The sequence below is a fragment of the Vicia villosa genome, linkage group LG6, assembly GCF_029867415.1.
Source record: "Vicia villosa cultivar HV-30 ecotype Madison, WI linkage group LG6, Vvil1.0, whole genome shotgun sequence".
In the NCBI taxonomy this organism is placed as follows: domain Eukaryota; kingdom Viridiplantae; phylum Streptophyta; class Magnoliopsida; order Fabales; family Fabaceae; genus Vicia; species Vicia villosa.
In genome coordinates, this window is record NC_081185.1 from 157,700,813 (window position 1) to 157,722,891 (window position 22,079).

The following is a 22,079-nucleotide window of genomic DNA, read 5'->3' on the forward strand; positions in this document are numbered from 1 at the left end:
TTGGATCAGGTTTGTTCCTATCAGCCACACCAATAATTATTCTTTTCTCTTTCAAACAAAATCAAAACACAGTACAACATAGAAACAAACAACACCTTCAAATCACCATGTTTTTTTTGTTGAGGATATGAGTTATAGGAGAATTAGAAATGAGCACTCGTTCATAGCAATTTGGTATTAGATGCAGTTTTTTAAAGTGACAGATACGTTTGGAAGACGTTAAAGAAGTTAAAGAAAAACATGGGAGAACAAAGGCAATGTTTAAGTTAATTGAAGAAGATGCAGATTCCTTTGCTAAACGTCTAGAGATGTATTACAAGAAACTACTAGAGCTTATAAGCATATGGTTGAAGATAGAATCTACAGAGTTGGAATTTTCGAGTGTTTGATTTCTCTTGCTGTATAAGGACCAAGTATTTATAGGAGGGAAATGAATAGTAAAGATTCTTGAAATAATATTTTAGTAGACTAGTTATAGTACCAAAGCAATTATACTTTCCATCTACGCTCTCTTTTCTATTTTGTAACACTTATATTTATTAAAGTCATATATGCTTTTTTTTTTCAATAAGTATTAAAATCATATATGTAGATTATGATGTTTAATGAACGTTTAACAGGTTAATTTTTATGCAGCTCAATGTTATTCATAAGAAAATTAAATAGATTTAAGACTTGAGTTGGAATAGAGGTGGGTCTGTTTCGTGTAACTCTTCCATTGGTTTTGGTTTAAGACTTGAATTGGAATAGGAAGATGGACTTGAAGATGAACCAACATTTATATAAGCTAAAAGTTTCTTCTTTCACTAAAATGATAGTTCTAGTTAGAGCATCCAAACAAAACGTTCTCAATATGAACTTGAAGATGAACTTGAAACAATCCGAAAATGATAGTTCTGCATCCAAACAATATGATACCGGCAGTGATGCTACTGGAGCGATACCGAGGGAGGCTGCAACAGACCAATTCATGTTTGAGTTTTTTAAGAAATGAGAACGTCATTGTGTCCAAAGATGACATTAATGTGTAATTAATGGCATAATTTACATCAATATGTGAAAGATATTGTTTGAATTGGTTGCCATTGATGAATTTTTGTGTTATAATGATTGTTGCAAAACTTGCCCGCAAGATGTACGACAAAAGTTCAAAACCAATATATTTTTTTTCTGGGTTTGTTTAGAGGAGGTTTAAAACCCCCTTAATTTCAAGGATTTTCAGATTTTTGTCAAGCTGTCTTCCACGTGGCATGCCATGTCAGCTTCCGTTAATGAAAGATGACGGCAAAGACCAAAATTGTGGATGAAAAATTTTATGAGGACCATTGTTTGAAGAAAAATTTTAGAAAGACTAAAACTGGAAGTTGAGATATTTATAAGGACCATAAACTTATTTAACCCTAATTATAATAATTAACAGTTTGACTATTTGTTTAAAAAAAGCAATTAAGAATTAATAATAAAAAAATAAATGAAACATCATGCCTTTATTCTTCCCACTCATTCTCAAAAAACGTGAATCCCTCAGCTCTTCTTCTCACCATACGCAAACAACATCATCAACAATATAACTCAGTAAAAGAACATTCTCCTCTTTTCGCGAAAGCATGTTCAATGCACAAATTTCCTCTACAATAATTTTAGATCAAAACCACTTGACCACCATGCTCTTTAAAAATCCAAAAAACTCCAACAAAAATAACAATCTTTCATACTTGGTTCTCTTTTTTCAAACCATGAATGAAAAAGGAGGTCGTGACTTCAAATATCTGCAAATTCAATATCATATGCAAGAGAGATAAGAATAGGTTTTTCACATATTAAGAAGTGAACAATGTCATACATAAGTAAATTGAACGAAATTATACATAAACCGAAACGACAAATATGGATATGTAATGAGTATAAATCTTATTTGAAATCGAAACGACAAATATGGACATGCAATTAGTATTTAAAAGACGAAAGAATTACTTATCCATACATACAACAACCGAAAATAACAATAACTTAAATCAACATCGTCAATAGAACAATTTAGCAAAAGAACACCAATGCTCGATCAAAAAACAGAAAAATAACCGATGTAGTATATGCTTAAAATGAAATGCATGGATCTGCCGGTGTTCATCAAATCGTCTTTGAAATACTTTTTTATGCCGCATTTCGTATGCTGCATATTTTATGTAGCTACATAAAAGGAGGGAGAAAGCAGAAACAATGGCAAGGGAAAAGGAAAGGAAGCATGAACCATGGTGCCTTTTTGGTCATATGAAAATCTAAATAATGAAATCTTTGAAATGATATGTAGCATGAGACGGTTAAGATGAAATGATTTACTGCGTATGAAGTAATACTTATATTGGTAGGGTTTAGGGTTTGCTTTGGTAAGAGAGGTGGCTTTGCGTGTTCCTGAGAATTTACCTGCTTCAGTCAAATTGCATCAATGCATTGTTTCAAGGAAAAATGAAATAAATCTGGTATATGAATGCATTGTGAGTAACAATGAGTATATCGTTGTTAATTGACCTCATTAAATGTGATATTTCAAACTTCCTAATTATTTACTATTATTGTATTTTATTATTTTGATTAATTTAGTTTAATAATTTAAAACACCTAATGACCATTATGCCTTCAAAATCGGATTAATTTATTAATTTGATTATGATTAGAATGTAATTAACATAGACTTTACATTTCTTATATTGTTAGTAGATAGATTAATTAAAAACTATTTCTATTTCATTTCCTTTTTTTCATATAAAATATAATAAAATAGTTTGAAAGATTTAGTGTATATTTTAACTTTTCACGTAAATATATGGGTTAATGAACTTTTTCGTCCCTTTAAATATTTTAACTTTTGTTTTTAGTCCCTTCAAAATTTTCCTTCAAGAAATCGATCCTTCAAAATTTTTCTTTTGAGCTATTGGTCCCTAACGTCAAATTTCGTAGCTAATCGGTGGCTAACGTCGTAGCTAATCTTTAGCAAATTTGACGTTAGGGACCAATAGTTTAGACAAAAAAATTTGAAGGGACAATTTCTTAAAGGAAAATTTTGGAGGGATTAAAAACGAAATCTGCAATATTTAGAGGGACCAAAATGTTCATTAACCCTAAATATATCTATTAAGGATCCGTTTGTTTTGGTTTTTTTTTTAAAAATGATTTTTATAGTGTTACCAAATTTTGTGAAAAAATTTTTTACAAAGAAATTTTTTATAAAAGCTTCAAATAAAAATTTTGTTTGAATAGTTATTCTTAAAATGTGATTTTAGGTATTTCATCTATTTATGAGAAAAAATTTGAATATCGAAATTTTAAAAAACACTTAATTTTGAAGCTATTTCAAATAGATTTTCATAAAAATCATTTTTAAAATTAATACAACCTTTTTAAAAAATTATGATTTTGACTAAGTTTTGGTCTTCAATTATGTATGTTTATGTTATAGGATGTCAAATTAAGTGTTTTATTTTAGAAAAAAAATATAAAAAAAACTTATAATATTTTGAAAAATGATTTTAGAAAATCTATTTTCAAAAATACAAAGAAAAAATCCATTTTTTTAAAACTGAAATAAACTGGCTTTAAATTTGTAAGAAAAATAAAAAATATACCAGTATAGTGTAGAAGTTTATGGGTAATTTTATTTACTTTAGCCGATATTAGTGACAAATTATATTCTCGTTTAAATTATATTAAAACAAGTTACTAATTCAAAGTTAAATTTATCGTGATGGAATTTATTTATATTTTTATATTAATATAGTCAACAATTTTAAAAAAGAACTATATTCACGTTGAATAGAGTTGGTGCTTTAAAAAAATAAAACAATTGAAATTGGCATTGAAAAAAATAGCTCATATCATATCTTCGTCGTCTGTGTAGAGAGAAGAAAAGTATCTAGCACGGCATCATTGAATTATGTTATTGCTAAGATTTCAGATTGACTTTAATAAATGACAGGCAATGTTTGTTGTCAAATAGTTGAAAAAATGTTAGTAAAATGAGAAAAATGTCGATCTTAGAACTTTCGAGTTAGAATTAGGACATTTATCCTCCCATATTTATATATGTCACTCCACTTTTTTTTTTTTGGATAATGATAAAAATATCATTTGTATTATCTATCTTTCAAAAAATTACAAACTGTAAAAAAATATTTACTTTGAAAAATTGGTTAAAAACAAAAATTTGGAAGTTAGTATTTTGAAACATTCGGTACGAAAATTTGCGTGAGATGAAAAATTTATGCATTTTAACTGGACTTTTAAAATTCGGTATGAATTTTTATTGTCTTTTTTTTTTAAAAAAAAATGGGTATTCCATTGTATTTTTATTGGAATTTTAAGAAATATTTGTTAATTTGATGAAGTTTTTCTGGTATTTTTGAAAAAATTCGGTAAAATTATGGGAATTAGTTGTGCTCTTATCGGAGGTTTCAAAAAGTTCGGTACATTTATATCGGATATTTTAAAATATCCGAGAAGCATTAAAAAGTATTAGATTTTTAGAAAAAGTCAATATATTCGATTTTTCTCGTAAGACGAAAAACCAGGTATTTCAGAATGCTTCATTTGAGCGGTCGAGATCTTGATGATTTTCCTGCAGATTTTACTTAGATTTTCACCACTGACGCGATATGTTTTTCTTACAGGTTTAATTTTTAATTTGTTCAAATATTAATAAGCTTATGATATCTCTGACATTGATAATTTATTTTGTATGTGTTATAAACGATAGATATTTTTCTCCGGAGCTGATGTTTTGGCATGGACACAGTCCTGTTGTTAAACAACATGGTATTATTGTTGTTACTATTCGTTCTGATACCTCAAATGGGATTAGAGGGAGAAAAGATAAATCGATTATAGGTTGTGAGAGAGGAGGAAACTACAAAAGAAAGAATGTGTATGAAGGCAGTTATAGTATGAAAGTTAAATGTCCACTTATGTTAAGATCTGTGTCAAGTGGAGGTGGTTGGAAGGTTACAGTTAGGTGTGGGTTTCACAATCATATACTAGCTAAAGACTTAGATGGCCATGACGTATTAGGTCGTTTAAAAGATAATGAAAGAAAGCCTGTGAATGACATGACCAAATACAATATGGCTCCTAGATACCTAACTGATGCTTTGAAAGATAGAGATCCAGAAAACCTCACAAGTGTTACACAGCTGTACAAGGCAAGATTTACGTACAAGATTAGCAAGAGGGGTCCATTTACTGAAATGCAACATCAGTTGAGTCTACTTCATTAAGAAAAATACATGTATTGGTGCAAATACAGGGCCGAATCAGAGGTTGTTGCTAATATCTTTTGGACGCATCCTGATTTAGTGAAGTTATTGAATATGTTTCATTTGATGTTGATTTTTTATTGTACGTATTAAACAAACAAGTATTGCATGCTCCAATTTCTTATATTTTCATTTATTTGTTTATGGGTTGGAAGTTGTTGATTATTTATTGTACATAAATAAACAAACAGGTACTAGCTACCATTACTTGAGATTGTTGGTGTTACATCCACGAAGTTGACATTTTGGTCGGATTTACCTATATGGAACATGAAAGGGAGAAAAACTTCACATGGGCACTATAGAAGCTAAAAGAGTTGTTCGCTTCCAAGAAGTTTCTATCTAGGGTTTTGGTTACGAACTATGAACTAGCGTTGATGAATGATGTGGAAGTTATGTTTCTAAACTCAACTCATTTTTTGTGTCTGTTCCATATTATAAAAATATTAGTATGAGAGTATTGTCGAATCACATAGGCATGAGCATGTTATGTGGAACAACATCATATATTCGAATAAGGAGTCTGAGTTTTTGGTACATCTGAAGTATTTTGAGGTTGTGTGAGATGATATTCCTAAATTTGTTCAGTATGTGCACGAAACTTGGTTGACACCCTATAAAGAAATATTTGTTACTGTTTGGATTAATAGAGCCACTCATTTAGGGAACACAAAAACGAAAAGGTACATCGATATGACTTTGAATATGGGTACATTAATAATTATCAAATAATGACACCCATTTACTATTTATGTTTTTAGAGTTGAGTCTGCTCATTAGAGACTAAAAAAACATATTGACTACAAGACGGGGAGGTTTATGCAGAAGTTGGGATGTTGTGAACACCATGTTGAAGTTGCAATTAGGTTCAATTAGAGTATCATTTCAGAAAAGTATTGCAAACATTGAGCATCGGTATAACACTCAATTTTCCTCCAGATTGCTTCCTTTCAAGATAGTGTATACAACACATTGCTTCTAGATACAATGTCATATTGGTCTCGTTGTACATGAATCTTAACATCACATTTTTTCCATTAGTGGCATCTCCATGCATAGCTTCGAGTAGACACAAAATTATTACAGTTGGTTTTGTTAACAACAGTCATTGGGTTTAGGTGGAATTGAAATTCAATTGTACTTTGCCTCCCGTCACATATTGATGGAGACATAAGTGTAGTGAAAGTGCAAGAGCATGAGAATCAACATATGCGGGGCGTATTAGGCACTGAGAAGAAGTTTGGAAGTCAACAGAATTTGTTTTGTATTGATATTGTAGCACTTTTTACATTATATGTATATATTTTATTGACTATAGTTTGTTAAAAATGTCAAAAAATTATGTTTTTTTCTCTATCTCACTACTGCCTACCAGATTTTCCAATACTTCCGAAAATTTTGGAATTTCTAAAAAATCCGATAGGTCTTATATGTAACTGGATTTTTCTAAATCAAAGTAGGGTGGGACATATAATTTGGCCAAAGGTTCACGATTTGGGTTGTTATAACAAACAAAAAGGATTTTCCTCGAAGGGTTTTTTTTTACAAGAAAAGACTATATCATTTCATTAATAATAATATTCTGAATACATGTTGGAATATCAGTAAAATTGTAAAAACTAGCTAGGGATAGAGCCACCCGTGCAAGAGCATGAGCAACCTCATTGGCTTGTCTTCTAACGAACTTAACATGAGAGTTCCTAAAGAAGAGAGTAATCAACCTTTTACAATCGTTGATAATAGCTCCGAAATCCGAGTCGTTTGGCTTCACAGAATACACATTATCAACCACTTGCTTTGCATCTAATTCAAAATCCATATTATCGAAGCCCAGATTAATTACCCACTTTATTGCTGTCAAAAGGCCTATAGCTTCTCCAATATCCACATCAGTACATGGTGAAAACCATTATGTTCGGGCTACAATAAACTGACCAGCATCATTTCTAATACAGACACTGATGCCTACCTTATTATGGGAGAAGGATGCATCAATATTACACTTGAGATGACCAGTCGATGGTTTGCACCACCTAGTAACAATTGACGGAGGAGTGTTAATCTCACTGTTTAGGCGATATTGTTGAGCATCTTTCCATCCAGCCAAGAGTTGAGCCGCTCGCTGACATATTACATCTGTCGGTTCTTCCGCGGCATTCCAAATATGATTATTTCTCCCTTTCCAAATGCTCCATAGAATGACGGAGAGCATAGATTGATAGTCATGATTTGAAACCTGCAAAAAAGAAAAAATTACATAAGCAAACGTCCCTCTATTGTTACTACATTGTTGCAACATAGGCCATAGCCCCACTTTAGTCCAACACTCGATACTTTTGGGACACTGGAGGAATAGATGGTAGGATTTTTCCTCATTATTACTACAACCAACACAGATAGCTGGACAAGAGATCCCTTTATCCAAAAGTCCCCGTCTAGTAGGCACACAATCTCGACATAACCGCCACAAAAAATTCTTAACTCTCGGGGGAGTTTTAATATTCCATAACAAATTCCATCTTTCATTAATTCTAATATGAGAAGTATCAATAGCTTCATTGATGCAATAACGATAAGCACTACGAACCGAGAATTTTCCATATTTTTCACACCTCCAATGCAATTTGTCATCTCGGACCGAAACAAAAAGCGGTGTGTTTTGCACCTTTTGCGCAATCTCTTCGCCTACTAGTGACAAGACCAACGCATGATTCCATTGTTTACCATTTGGAATCAACAAATCCGAGACTTTAAGATTACTCACAGGCAAGTTATGTGGCCACGGGTTTTCTAGAGAAGTGCCATCAAAAATCCAATTTTGATTCCAAACCGAAATATTCTCTCCTGATCCTATAATCCATTTGAGACCTCCCTTCATCACAAATTTGGAACTCCAAATACTTCGCCATTCATATCTGGGATTATGGCCAATATTAGAGTTAAGATAACCAGTATTAGGAAAATACCTGGTTTTATAAAGACGAGCGACAAGAGTATCGGGATTAGCCTTAATTCTCCAAGCTTGTTTGCTTAGCATCGCATAGTTGAAAGCACTGCAATTCTTGAAACCCATACCCCCTACATCTTTTGGCATAGATAAGCGATCCCACGACAACCAGTGAATGCCTCTAGCTCTATCTCTTTTATTGCCCCACCAAAACGAGTTCATCATCTTTTCAATCTCATCTAATAAAGTAGAAGGAAGAAGAAAAAGGCTCATCATATAAGTCAGAATAGACTGTAACATAGATTTAATCATGGTTTCCCTCCCTGCTTGAGATAAGCTTCTACTATTCCAGGAATTAATTTTCCTCCAAATTCTATCTTTAATAGTATCTCAAGTTTGATGTGGCTTCCCAATCAATTATAGTAAATTTGTTCAACTTTTAGTATGACTCAATAATATCACACTGGAGATTTTTTTTTGGAATATGTAAACAATCAATTACAATTTTTTTGATTTTACATGCATATAAACATAAAATAGCTACTTCGGTCCATATATAAACAAGTCATTAATTTTACTTTAAATTATCATATAGACATAATAAAATAAACAAATTTTGCTTTACCATTAATCTGAATGAATTCATTACAAGTTGTTATATATGATGATAACATAAAACAAACATATAAACTAAAATGAAAATAACTAAAACTAAAGCAAAATAACACAACAAAGAAACAAAACAAGAAAATCCCAATTTTCATGGTCATGAATATCATCAATTCCCATTAATTTGAATATTGAAATTGCATTACAGTGGACATCGTATTATTTTGGTGTTATGTCTACATTTTATCTGTTTGTGCATGTGTGTAATTTGAGTTATAGCGTATTTGTAATTCGTTTGTACTTTGTTTGTAACTTTATCACTTCATTTATTTAGGCATGTATCTTGAGACACCCATGCATTTAATGTATTGGATTTGAACCCATAAAATTGTGTTTTTTCGCATTTGAAATTTGATATAAGTCAAAATATTGAGTAGTTTGAATCACAAGTTAGAATCTTAAATCAAGGTTTTTGTAAGGCTTGATTCAAATCAGCATTACTACAAAAACACATATAACAACGGTCGCAAAAGACCTATAATAACGGTTGAACAACCGTTGTTAGGTAGGATGTGGTTGTAAGTGGATTATTTACAATCACAGTCTATTGTCCGTGGTAGTAAATTGATTAGCATGCTACATACAACTACGATTATATTAAACAATTATTGTTGTACGTATTTTAATAAATTAAAATAAAATGCAATAGTAGAACAACAACAACAACAACAACAACAGCAAGAACAACAAAAACAACAACAAGAACAACCACAACAAGAAGAAGACCAAAAGCAACAACAAGAACAACAACAATAGCAATAATAATAAAAAGACTAACAAGAACTAACATTACTAACTCGAATCCATATTTTCTTTGTTTCATTAATGTTGGAAAAGAGATGATGGATTTCTGAAATTTATTAATGAAAGAAATGATGTTTTCGAGTTTGGTTTAATGGAGAAATAGAGTTTCGTAAATGAAAGATGACGTTTCGAGGTAGAAGATAAAGTTCGTCTAAGTTGGAAGTTCGTCTAAGTTTTAGATTTTGAGCGTTTTTGATAATCATTAAATGGACAGTCAATATTTGTTTAAGGACAGTGAAGAAACTCAATAAGCGTGCTACATACAACAACAGTTGTATTAAATAAGTGTTGATGTATGTCTTTTAATAAAATATAAAAAATGCAGAAGTAGAACAACAACAACAACATAATTCAAACTCTTGAAAATACACTACATACAACAATGGTTGTATTAAACAACCATTGTTGTATGTCTTTTGATAAAATAAAAAAATGAAGTAGTAAAACAACAATAACAACAAGATTTAAACATATGACCATACGCCAATTTTTACCACGGTTAGAACTTCCAACCATGGTGAAATTAAAAATGGCTTAAAAATAAATAAAAAAACAAAATTGTAGGTGTTAGGATTCGAACTCATGACCAGACGCCACTTTTCACGATGATTGGAAGTTCCAACTGTGGTGAAAAGTGGGCTTAAATGAAAATAAGAAAAGTGCCTAATTGAATCGGGGAGGTATGTGATTCAAATCACTATACTTCTTGATTTGAATCACATGTTATTTAAATTGAATAATAAAAATCAAAATATTCTTCAAAATGAACTATCGTCCAAATCATGCTTTGTGTGACTCAAATGACACAAAAACATGATACAAACCAAAATAATGAATTCTTCATTTTGCTACCTTTGATTCTAATCATTATTTCATTGATTCAAATCATAAACTCATTATTTGACTCGAATCATCTAGTATTTTACTTCATCTTTTTTGTGCCTTATCACTAACACCTATTTATACTCTTTCTTGTCTTTTGATAAAAGTTGTTGAAGCATTCATGGTAAGAAATTCAGTTAATTATTCTTGATCATGAGAGTCAATCAATTCAATTATATTGGTTAAATAAACACTGGACATTCATAAGAGCCAAATACATCTTTTTCAAGAATCTTGAGAGAAATTGTGAGAGTTTCTTCAGTCACAAACACATTATCTCCTTGATTCAACTTTGTGAAAAACTTCCTAAAATGTTAAAATTGTGAGAGTTTGTAGTTGAATTGTGTGATATCCTTTAGTTAATATTCATCATCTTCAACCTTTACCTATAGCCCATTAATGTGGTGCTCAAGTCTAAATATTGAGTGTGGGAGGTAGATTCAAGGTAAGTTAGGGAATCTAATACTTTTTATGATGTTTTGTTGTATATAGCAGGAGAAATGTTAACTTGTTCAAAATTTTGAATGGTGTTTATCAAGCAAGAGAATAGGTTCTTTATACTCCAAGAAAGACTTTGGTGGATCAAAGTAAAGGTTTCCACAGAAAAAATTTGGGAGTTATCCAATTATTCTTTGTTAGAAAAATCGTCTAAGTAAGTCTTCGTCTTTGTAGAATTGAAGCTTAGAGCAAGATCATTGTGTGTAGCTAGTTTGCTGGATCAAGATCATTGAAGATATCTAGTATTATCAGTTGAGCAATCTGCATCAATAAAACAGATTATCATTCAAGATTTGTGCTGGCTAAAGCATTGAGTTGTTAGTGTTCAGGTTGATGATAATTCATTGTATCAAAATATGTGTATCTTAAATTTTGAAATAGTGGAAGATGTTACCATTTCCAATGGTGAAAACCATTAAAGATGGGAGTCTGCATAACGAGGAGGAAAATGTTACCATTTCCACTATACATTCAGTGTACATTATTCTATCTCTTTTAATTTTCTACATTTTATCATGTATGTAGATATCTTTCATCTTTAGAATGTCATCTAAAACTAGATCTTGTTTATAATGTTTTATCATATCAGTTTAGATTTGAGATGCATCTAATTCACTAGATATTCTCTACTCCAATTAAGATATTGTTATCCCTAAGTTATTGGATTTAAATTGCTTGGTAAAGAAAATTCATTTTCCTTCGTTGTTTATGATATTGACTGAATCATTCTTTTGTGAAGACAATGAAACATATAGTTTTTGAATCTATCCGCTGTATTTTTGCTTCTTCTCTTTAAACTCTAGTTTTTTTAGTTTTTTTTTTTAAAATGGCATAAGCTGACCAGTCTATTCAACCCCCACTTCTAGATTGTTTCATCCTTATATCCCCGCCCAACAATTGACCTTAGAGTTGGTTTTTTTTATCAAGTCTAGTTGACTTCAAAAGTTGAGGATTTGGTAAAATGATTCGGACGGTATTTTATTTTATTCTGTAAGAGGATTCAATATGTTTCATAGTCATCTGAATGTTTAATTGATATCATTATTTGAATGACCTAGAAATATCTGAAGTTATTCACTACTAGTTTGCTAAATAATATTTGATTGTGAGTTAGAATTTCATTAATCAAATCCACCTAGGATTTAGCTAACAAAGTTTTAAGTTATGTGGAGGTAACCAAAAACGTAAAAGTTTAACTTGAAGTTTTTATCTACTTTATGATAATTCACAAAGATAATAAAATTTGTCACATAGTGTGTATATGTTTAAACTTTGGGAAAGAAATGTGGAAAAGAAGAAGCATCTCCTTGTTGACCAATTCTTCCTGGGTCATCGTAAAAGAAGATGAAGATAGATTTGTGAAGATTGGCATGTTCACTGATTGTTCAACAAGTCTTCAATAAGTTCAAAGCATCAAGTTTTTGAAAGAGCCGTGTCATTGTCAAAGTATTGAATAAGTTATTCTAGATTATCAAGACATAATTTCAAAGCAATAAAGTAGCTAATAATTTACTTAATATTAGGATAATCAAAGAAAATCAAAACATTTATCGTTTCAATTCATATGATATTTTGTAAAGGAGTGTTTGATAATGCTTTCCAAACGAGAAAATGTAACCATATCCAATTGCTTATGAATAGTCATATTTTGCTTTTGTTATTATCGTTGTCGTTTAATAATCGTTTAATGTGTAGTAAGTTAAAGCCTGGATCATCAAATTAGTATGATCGTTCTAATTTCGTTTATGTTCTTGTAGTGTACTTAATTTTTATGTGTTTCATATGTGCTTGGTTTGTTGTTTGTTTGGAGTATGTTTGTGTGCCATGTGTGCTTAGAATAAATCATTCATATGAGCATATCATTCATCTGTGCATAGCACATTGTTGTTCAGCTGAGCTTAATAGTCATCATATCATCTTCATTTCATATATTTATGATTAAAATGTTTTTAATTGGCATTATTCTTCTTTCATGTACATTAAATTTTTTTTCTCTTTAAAAATCATTGTGTTATTTTTCATCTTAAAAATTCTTTTTCATGCATTAAACTTCTTTATTTTAATTTTTTTCAAAATTTTGGTATGTGATTCCATTTACAAGACCTATGACTCGAATCAAGCTTATCAAGTTTTGTTTGATTTAGCCCATGTCTATATGATTAGAATCACACCATATTCGATTTTAATGAGAGCATGCTATGAACGAAATTTGAGCCACTTGATTTGATTCACAAGTAGTTTGATTCAAATTTAAAACCAAATGTTGTCATTTGATTCGAATTACATGTTATTGATTTGAATCATAGCTTCTCAATTCCATATTTTTGCTTTTCGTAGTGACCCCCGTATGGGCAAAAGACAACGTCATTTTCTAGAGTATGGTCAAGATACACACTAAATGGGTCGATCTCATTTTCCCTCTATACGCCACAAAGGTAGTAACATGTGGCCAATCCTCAGTGTAGGAAGACACAACTTCCCACCCAGTGATGCGAGGAAAATGGGGAATGATTCATTTCGCAAATATGGTTAAGATAAAATATTAATAACACGTGTAACAACATAATTATAAAAATATTTGTAACATTAAATTACCGTAAGCAATGTCCATCTCCCTGTCATATGTTGTCTTCCAAAGATATCTCTCACCCAACTTCGAGTACAGGTAGACCAAACAGAAGGCCCCAAAATTGTACTCGTGAATCTTTCAAAGAACACTTTCACTTTTGTCTACAAAAATGAATTTGTCAACCAAAAACAATAGGTAACATCTCATTGCACAAGTCAGATGGTAATCAACTTGCACATCATCACCTTCGACATCCTCAGCCCACCAAGTGGTCATTATAAAGCTCTTCAAAAAATTTAAATCTAGCATGAGCACCTCTGGTGTTGGCTACTTCATTTGTGGCCTTAGTTGGGTCATCCCCCAAATATGTAACCAACATCTCACTGACTTCCTCTCGCCCGAGCCTCTTGTGGTCTAGTAATTTTCCCTTGATGGAAAGATGTAGGAGGCATGAGACGTCATCCAGGGTAATGGTCATATCACTTATAGGAAGGTGGAAAGATGACATCTTTGAATATCACGTCTCTGCAAATGTCGTTTGTATGTCATGGTTTAGGGTCATGTACGAAGTAGCACATAAACCTCAAGACCAGAATAACGGATAACATTCCTAACCAATCAACGATGGGTTATTCCAAATCCAAAATCTTCCTATCGTGGTTTACCGATTTTAAAAACGAATGCTCTTATAAACAAATATCACCATTAGTCGCGATTTAATTAGCTTAAAATATATAAAATGAAAAAGTAAATAAATATACCTCTCCTTCTCAAACATTCCTAACAGCATGATCTGCATAAAGATGAAGTAAGGAGGTGTCAAATGGGCCTCTTGAATAACTCTTTAAAAGGACATCTACAACGGGTTTCTCCTAGACTTCAAGGGCTTCAAGTGTTGCTTCATCATCTGGAAACTCGCGGCCCCGTGAAGTAGAGGTTTGAGACAGGCAGCTACAAGAAGTAGAACCAGATGGTTGCGAACCTCGACGTTGTGAACCATCAAATGAGTTATCATCGACTCGTGTCCTCGTGGTACTAGTTGCGACCCTCTCACGTCGTACATGCGCGGTATGGGACACATGGTCGAGCCTAATTCTGCCAAGGTTGTTTTTAGCTATTTCATTTGCATTAAAACCAAAAAGTCACATCACAAATTCAACCAAAATTCAGCCAGACACAAATTCAGAGATATATCTTCGAAAACAACATAGAAAAAATCTGGATATGCATCTCTTGATAAAGTTGCGATTTTCCCTGCCAAGGCAGAAACATAGAAATGCCATTGTTGTCCTAACCCTCCCAACAAATGCCAATGCATGTCCATTTTGGCTACCTATTTCTATTCCACTACTAGAGAATGTAGCTTAAACAACATATGTAGATTAAACAAATTATTATCATTCAAAACAAAAAATAAATGAATTTTGAAAGTTTTCCAAATCAAATAGATGAGAAAGAGAAACTTGAATGGATGAGAAAGAGCTTCCATGGTGGACATTTGAATGGATGAGAAGCTTGAATGGATGTGAGAGCTCAAATGTTATTTTTGGAGTTCTTATTTAAAAATGAAGGAGGAAGAGGGAAGAGTCTGACGCGGATATATGAAACAAAAGCGTCTGGAGATGCATCTTCGGACCATCCACTGAATTTTAAATTTGCATCTTTAAGCTTACATTTTATGCATACGGAGATGTATCTCCTAATTAAATTTTGGCAAAATAAGATGCCTCATGAATTTGCTTTGAGGAATGTCTAAAAAAAAGTACGTCTGGAGATGCATCTCTGGACGCTAGGGACAGCTGTGACTTTTTACAATGGTGGAGGAGCACCCCTAAGAGTGGAAAAAGCAATTTTCGATTAATCTTGATGTGTTTAGTTGCTCTATAGTAAAATTGATTATGCTTTTTAAAATTAATTTTACTTGAACTAAAATTTGTAGATTTTAAGTCTAAATATAATTTTGAAACAAAAAACTATTATTCAACTCATTTTTTTAGAAATTTATACAATAATAAATCATAAGTTAGATAGGATTGTGTCGATATAATCTTCATATTCTAAAAATATTTTCTAAAATTGGAAATTGTTAATAAGTATGTTGTATGTTCATGTGCTTGTATTTGTAATAGATTACCTACTTTATATTATTCTAAAGCCTTCAAATAATTCTCAGGTAGTAAGTTTATAAGATTTTCCTAAATTGCTAAAATATTGAAATCTCTATTCACAAACACAATTGACAAATTTCTTTTCATTTTTTTTTTTTTGCATTTGCTTTAAAATATTTTTTTCTGTCATACATTATACATATATTACTCATTCACACCAATAAAGACTCAGCAAAAGAATCCAACAGTTTTTCATGATTTTCTTCATTCTTCAAAAGCTGCAAGTACTCTTCATACAACTTCTCAAGAAAACCAGTTTGGCATTCCATGTCATTGTTGTTGACCAAATCTTCATGGCACTGTTCACCAAAGAACAATCCAAACCCATCATTGTCTCCCTCTTTTGTTTCTACTCTTTGCTCTTCTTCCTTTTGGCTTGTTGTTACTGAGTTTGGCTCCATGTTTAAGGTATTATCAGTTCTTGGTATTACATATGATAAACTCTTCTTGATCCTCATAGCCTTTGGTAGATAAACTAAGGTCTTCTTCTCTGAATCTTCTGGTACTTTTGTTATGGTTTTGTTCTTTCCCTTCTTTTGCTTCTTTTTCTTCTTCTTCTTCTCCTCAGGTTGTTCTTGATTATTTAGTTTTTTAACGAGATGCGTGTTCCAGTAATTCTTTATCTCATTATCCGTTCTTCCTGGTAATCTTCCAGCAATAAGAGACCATCTATTACCAAGAAGCGAATGCATTCTTACAATAAGATCATCTTCTTCAGGAGTTATGTTTCCTCTCTTTATATCCGGTCTTAGATAGTTCATCCATCGAAGTCTGCAACTTTTTCCGCATCTCAGAAGCCCTACATCAATCACCAAACCATAATTTTGTAGCGTTAGTTCAACAACTAACTCATTCGAGTTAAAGGACCAAGGTTCAACCAGTAACTAAAAAATTTTGAAGGCAAGGAAGAAAAAAAACAAATTAAATTACCAGCTCTTTTCGGAAGTGATCTCCATTGGCCTTCTCCATGAGCTTGAATATATTTGGTGAGCAATGCATCTTCCCGAGAAGTCCAGGGGCCTCGATGCAACCCAACTTTTGAACAACAAGGAGCTCTTCCCATCTTTGTTGAATGAGAAAAAAGATAGATATTCAAAGCAGGCTTATACCAGTTCAGAACATGCTTCCCAAATCCAACTTTGTTCTGTTTTTAAATGTTCAGAAGTAGCTCTACCAGCTCTTAAAATAATACATTAAACTCATGGATCATGACATTATGGTGGTTGTTGGATTTTAAATTGATTAACTGAGTTGAAAGCCAGCAGTGGCTATATTCTGTTTGACCTGTTCCAATTTCAAAGGTAGATTGCTCTAAATTCATTTGCTGAGACTGGGCCAGCAGCTTTCTGACAATTCCATGAATGTCAGGTCCCGGCCCATTAGAAAAAGCCCAAATGAATAGCTGTTACTTAATAAATAAACAATGCATTTTCTTTCAGCAAGCAAAAACAAAAAAGTAACTTGCATTATTAGTAACTCAAAAGTTTACAAGTTATAGTATGCTAAAGTGGCATAAAGCATAAACTTAAACTAGGAGGAAAATAAGAGCAACACCTATTGATTGTTTTCTCAACTTAACCTTAATGACAGGTTACAATAAATTTATCATCTCGACGAAGACAATAACGCATATTCAACTTTCTCACTATATATTTGGCTCTAATAAAATAATTGGGGGATGAGTACAAAATTTATAATCTGACATTGAATAAGCACGGCTTCTAAAGTCTGAACTGTTGCGATAATTGACAGAAAGGTTACACGGCTTCAAAATGCTGATCCACTACCCTTGGACTTTCCAAGCATCATGTCTTTTGCTTCATTGATTTTGGAAGCAAGATAATGGCTGCCACCGGCATCTGGATGGTTTGCAACCATCACTCTTCGATGCGCTTCTTTTATCTTATCTGTTGGAGTGGTCTGTCTGCCACATTGACAATTGAAAATCAGCAACCGAAGTATGAAAAAGTTTATCGTAATGAAGTATGAAAAAGTTTATGGTAATGAAGTACTAAAATTGAAATCTTAATAGTAAGTTGCTAATTTCAAGTACACTTGAATTTCCATGAAACCAACCATAATCAGAAATAGTACTTTTCACCAATTTATCATCATTCAGGATATAAAACATTATAGCTTAAAATCAGTAGACAGTACAGAACTACAGATTACAGAAGCTATATGGAAAACCTGCACAAAACTTTAAACTTAATCACATAAATAATTCTGCTCTCTTTTCAATTGAACAAAGTGGACTTCCCAAGTCACAAGTTGCAACAGGAGCGGGTAATTTCAAAGTACAGTCACATGATTCACAGTTAAAGCAAACTAAAGAGGAAGGAATAGCAACATCAAATGAACAAGAATTAGTTCTAGGTTATAAATTATTTTCTTGATTTCTCAGCAATCAGAATCGGTTCAAAGCTATGAACTATGAACAATTACAAAACAAAGAAAATGAACATCATAGTGGTCAATCCTATGTTAAAGAGTGAAGCAGCTGACCCGAAAATGTTAAAGATACACACAAGATAGATAATTTATACCAATATCATATACATAAAAACTAAAAAATCTAAAATTAATAATCAGTCGTCAAAATCTAAATTGACAATCTCCATATCAACCTCATGCATAATTAAAAAGTCCATAACAAGAAATGCAATGTGATTATGGTTTAGTGAATGATGGCATGGCTGTCGAGAAATAAGAATACATGAACAAAGGCAAGGCAAGTAGCTAACTAATAAATAATGGAATCAATTAAAAGAAAAGCAGAAAACATCGGACATGCGACATAAGCAAATTATGAGAAAATGTAAAGTGGGGAGGAAGAACAAAACAAAGTAGCACTGTTTAAGACACGTCAGTGATAAACTGACCCTAGTTAACAGAAAATTGGTATCAGCAGTTAGGAAATGCGAGAGACTCAAAACAAACAAAAAAATCGCTGGGACTAAAACTAGAAGAGAGGATGTTTGCAAGGGCTCGAAACATTTTTAAGTCTTAATTTAATGAATGAATCCATATCCATAAGAAAAGGTGATAAACAATAATACATTCTTTCATTAAACAAAACTAATAATATCTTGCTAGTTTTTTGTTGAAATTATTGTTTTGATGACCTTCATACAATCAATACCTTCAAATCTTAGAAAACAAAAATGAAAGTACCTAACACCAAGAATGAGAGCTGCTTCCCTCCTAGTCATAGTAGGCTGAAAACCGCCTTCATAAAATTTACGCAATGCTGGTGGTCTAGCTTTGAACGCTTGCCAAGCCTGAATACCAGCTTTACCGGCATATGCTGCAGCAGCCACAGCTATCCCTGCCATTAAAGGTGTAGCCTGTTCCAAATTTCAATCTCAGTTCCACAAAAGAAACACAACTTGAATGTCAATAAATTTTAAAAAGCTCTCCCAATAGGTCACACACCCGTCAATAATTCTGGTAACCAAGGTTTTAAAAAACGTTTCGTGACCGGGAAAACGGCCGTGACAAAACGGTATCGAAAGATGCAGATACCGTTATTCACCGTTTTTATGATAAAGAACAAATTATAATGAATTCACACCACGACGACCACAATCACTGTTAGAACACCTGTACCGACTGAAATCGCGAAAGTTTTTACGCGGCTGCAATGCCAACCATTATTTAAAACCTTGCTGGTAGCATAAAAAAGGGCCTATGGCCAGGACAACTAAAATTCAAAATATGCTAATCAATCCAATAAGTGACGGATTGAATTGACTTATTTAAGCTAATCTACTGCTATAAGCACTTGCCCATAAGATACTTTCAGCTTATTTTCATAAGTTCTCCAGAATAACTTACGAAAGCAGCTGAAATGAAAACAGTTTGATAAGTGTTTATTCTATAAGCGCTTAATTAAGCTGTTTAACCAAACAGAGGCTAAGTATTTCAATTTAGCTTCTGGTCTCAACATATCAATGCAAAACCTCATTCCCAAACCCTCTACCACCCTAGAACCCAATAAAATTGAAAAAAGATTCAATACATTAAACAGCTAATAAAAAATTCACAAAGAGATCATGGATAAAACGTTGGACATTGAGAAGGAAAATAAGCATTTTGGAATCGAAACTTAAAGGGGAGAGGGGAAAGCATAGGGTTTTTGTTGATTATGAGATTACAGACATAACCGGTAGAAGTAACGTGATTAACGAAGAAAGGCTTACCATAATTTGAAAAGCTTGAGAAGTGAAAAATGGAGAATTCGAAATAGGGTTGAAGAATGGGAAGAAACGAAAGTTGAGTTTTTGTTTTTGAAATTGTCTTGATTCGCAAGTCAATATAGTTTTCTCGAGAGAGAGAAAGGGAAGAGAAGGTAGGGTTTTTTTTAGGAAAAAGGGTGGGGTGTTGTAGGACAACATAAGGGGTGCTGGAAGTAGTCTCATAGTTTATTTACTGTAAAGCCCTTTCGACTATGGGCTATGTAAGTTGGAGGTTTGAAAAGCCCGAGATTGACACCCTCAAGTTTGATTTGACACTCCTACATGAAGGCTGTTTATTACCTTTATACCCTTATTAGATATTTTAGATTATTTTTTTTTGTGTTTACCTAATTTGTTTTAATCTTTTCGATTTTGAAAAAAAAAAACTCTCAGTAGTTCATATTTGATTGAAAAATAATAATTTGACATTATCAAATTTTTTTAAAAATCTGATAAACTACAATACTTTTCGAAAAATCGGATAACCTACAAGACTTTTTAAAAAATCCGGAAAATTATAACGTTTTTTGAAAATTTCGGTAGTGTTAAATTTTTTTTATTGAATATGAACTACCGAATTTTTTATTAAATTTATTTTTAAAAAAATCGGTAAAAATGCATACCAAATTTTTAAAATACACTACCGGATTTTTGTTCTCTCTTTTTTGTTTAATTTTGACAATGGTATTTTTTCCATTATGAAGATATATGGGGTGTTAGGTCAAACATGGAGGGTGTCAATATAAATTCTCGAAAAATCCTAATTGTAATTACGTTGGGAGATTTTATCCTCCCACCCCATGCTTTGTTCTGGCATTCTCAAACATACGAGGCGAAGAAGATGAAGATATCACTTTAAATTGTTTTTCAAAGTTTAGAAACATTAAAAATTATATTGAAACATTTGTTACCAACCAATATCTAAGAGTTAAGAATTTGAAGTTTGATTCAATCCTTAAATTAAAAGATGGGAGCCTTCATGAATTTCATGAAAGATAAAAATCATAAAGAAATTGAATGAACTAATTCAATTATTCGAAGATTAAAAAAAATAATAATAAGAATCATTAACTTCATCATACTCCTATCAAACAACTCTGGTGAAATTTTTCGAAAGAACATGCTCGGTAGTTGAACGATCTTCGAAATATTCAACATCAAATTAGGAAACCCCATATTCGAGAAACTGTGAAAAATAAGTAACTTCAAATGAAATCTTCAAAAGAAGAAAAAGAGGAGAGACATCAACCTCGGGGAGAAACATAAAAGAACCTTCTTTCAACGAAGAAAATTAAGTTTGCTTAAAGGCAACTTAAAGATAGATATTGTTCAGGTAACTAAAACATCTTACGAATAACTGTTTATAATAAGTGTCATTTAGTTAAAGAAAATGATAAACTAAGAGAATGCAACTTATGTCTTAAGGAATATTTTAGATATCTTGAAGAAATCAATAAATCATTCAAGATAGAAATAATTAAAATGAGAAACTCAAGAGAAATTTATGAAACTTGTGTCTCCCTGAAAAAGGAAGTCAATGATTTGCATGAAGCCCTAGGCAAATTTACCAAAAAAAAAAAGAAAAGCTTGACTTGATCTTATCAAGTCAACAGCCTTTCTAAAATAAAATTAAACTAGGATTCAAAAAGGATAGAAAACCTAATAAATATATAGATCGCACAAGAAAAAGAGTCGTCTAGTTTATAAAAACAAATACTATGACTTACAACAATTAGGACTGATTTCCTAATAGTATTCGAGTAGAACTAAGTTTTAATTAGATGAGAGGAAAGACACCACTAATAATAATCATTAATAATAAAAAAATCCAAAAGTCTTAAACATTATTCATGCTTGGAATATAACTATAGTCAATAAAGACACATTTCTTCGCATACCTTTTTCCTCTTATTTCTTAAGTATATCCATCTTAAAATAAGCCAACTCCTAAACCAACTAAAACATTCTTTCTTGCATCAACAAAAACAAGGTCACATT

At 31.9% G+C, this 22,079-nt stretch overlaps 3 protein-coding genes across 3 annotated transcripts; 1 reads left to right on the top strand and 2 right to left on the bottom strand.

Annotated features, from left to right (window-relative positions):
- Nucleotides 1-811: 811 nt before the first annotated feature.
- Nucleotides 812-5,267, top strand: LOC131615116 (uncharacterized). The gene is made up of 2 exons (XM_058886617.1): nt 812-972; nt 4,751-5,267. The coding sequence occupies exons 1-2, from the start codon at nt 812-814 to the stop codon at nt 5,265-5,267; spliced, it is 678 nt and encodes a 225-aa protein (XP_058742600.1).
- A 10,559-nt stretch (nt 5,268-15,826) lies between these two features.
- LOC131610758 (transcription factor MYB123-like) lies at nt 15,827-17,276 on the bottom strand. The gene is made up of 2 exons (XM_058882795.1): nt 16,774-17,276; nt 15,827-16,642 (listed from the first exon to the last, which is right to left on the bottom strand). The coding sequence occupies exons 1-2, from the start codon at nt 16,904-16,906 to the stop codon at nt 15,996-15,998; spliced, it is 780 nt and encodes a 259-aa protein (XP_058738778.1). The 5' UTR covers nt 16,907-17,276; the 3' UTR covers nt 15,827-15,995.
- Nucleotides 17,277-17,416: 140 nt separating this feature from the next.
- LOC131610759 (mitochondrial import inner membrane translocase subunit TIM14-3-like) lies at nt 17,417-20,249 on the bottom strand. The gene is made up of 3 exons (XM_058882796.1): nt 20,046-20,249; nt 19,018-19,190; nt 17,417-17,767 (listed from the first exon to the last, which is right to left on the bottom strand). The coding sequence occupies exons 1-3, from the start codon at nt 20,238-20,240 to the stop codon at nt 17,611-17,613; spliced, it is 525 nt and encodes a 174-aa protein (XP_058738779.1). The 5' UTR covers nt 20,241-20,249; the 3' UTR covers nt 17,417-17,610.
- Nucleotides 20,250-22,079: the final 1,830 nt, after the last annotated feature.

Coding starts and splice junctions, on each gene's coding strand:
- LOC131615116 (XM_058886617.1), top strand. CDS start 812: ATGATAGTTCTAGTTAGAGCATCCAAACAAAACGTTCTCAATATGAAC. Junction 973..4,750: donor GCTGCAACAGACCAATTCAT/GTTTGAGTTTTT, acceptor TATAAACGATAG/ATATTTTTCTCCGGAGCTGA.
- LOC131610758 (XM_058882795.1), bottom strand. CDS start 16,906: ATGGGAAGAGCTCCTTGTTGTTCAAAAGTTGGGTTGCATCGAGGCCCC. Junction 16,643..16,773: donor ATCACTTCCGAAAAGAGCTG/GTAATTTAATTT, acceptor TGATTGATGTAG/GGCTTCTGAGATGCGGAAAA.
- LOC131610759 (XM_058882796.1), bottom strand. CDS start 20,240: ATGTTGTCCTACAACACCCCACCCTTTTTCCTAAAAAAAACCCTACCT. Junction 19,191..20,045: donor CTCAAGCTTTTCAAATTATG/GTAAGCCTTTCT, acceptor AATTTGGAACAG/GCTACACCTTTAATGGCAGG. Junction 17,768..19,017: donor GCTCTCATTCTTGGTGTTAG/GTACTTTCATTT, acceptor TCAATGTGGCAG/ACAGACCACTCCAACAGATA.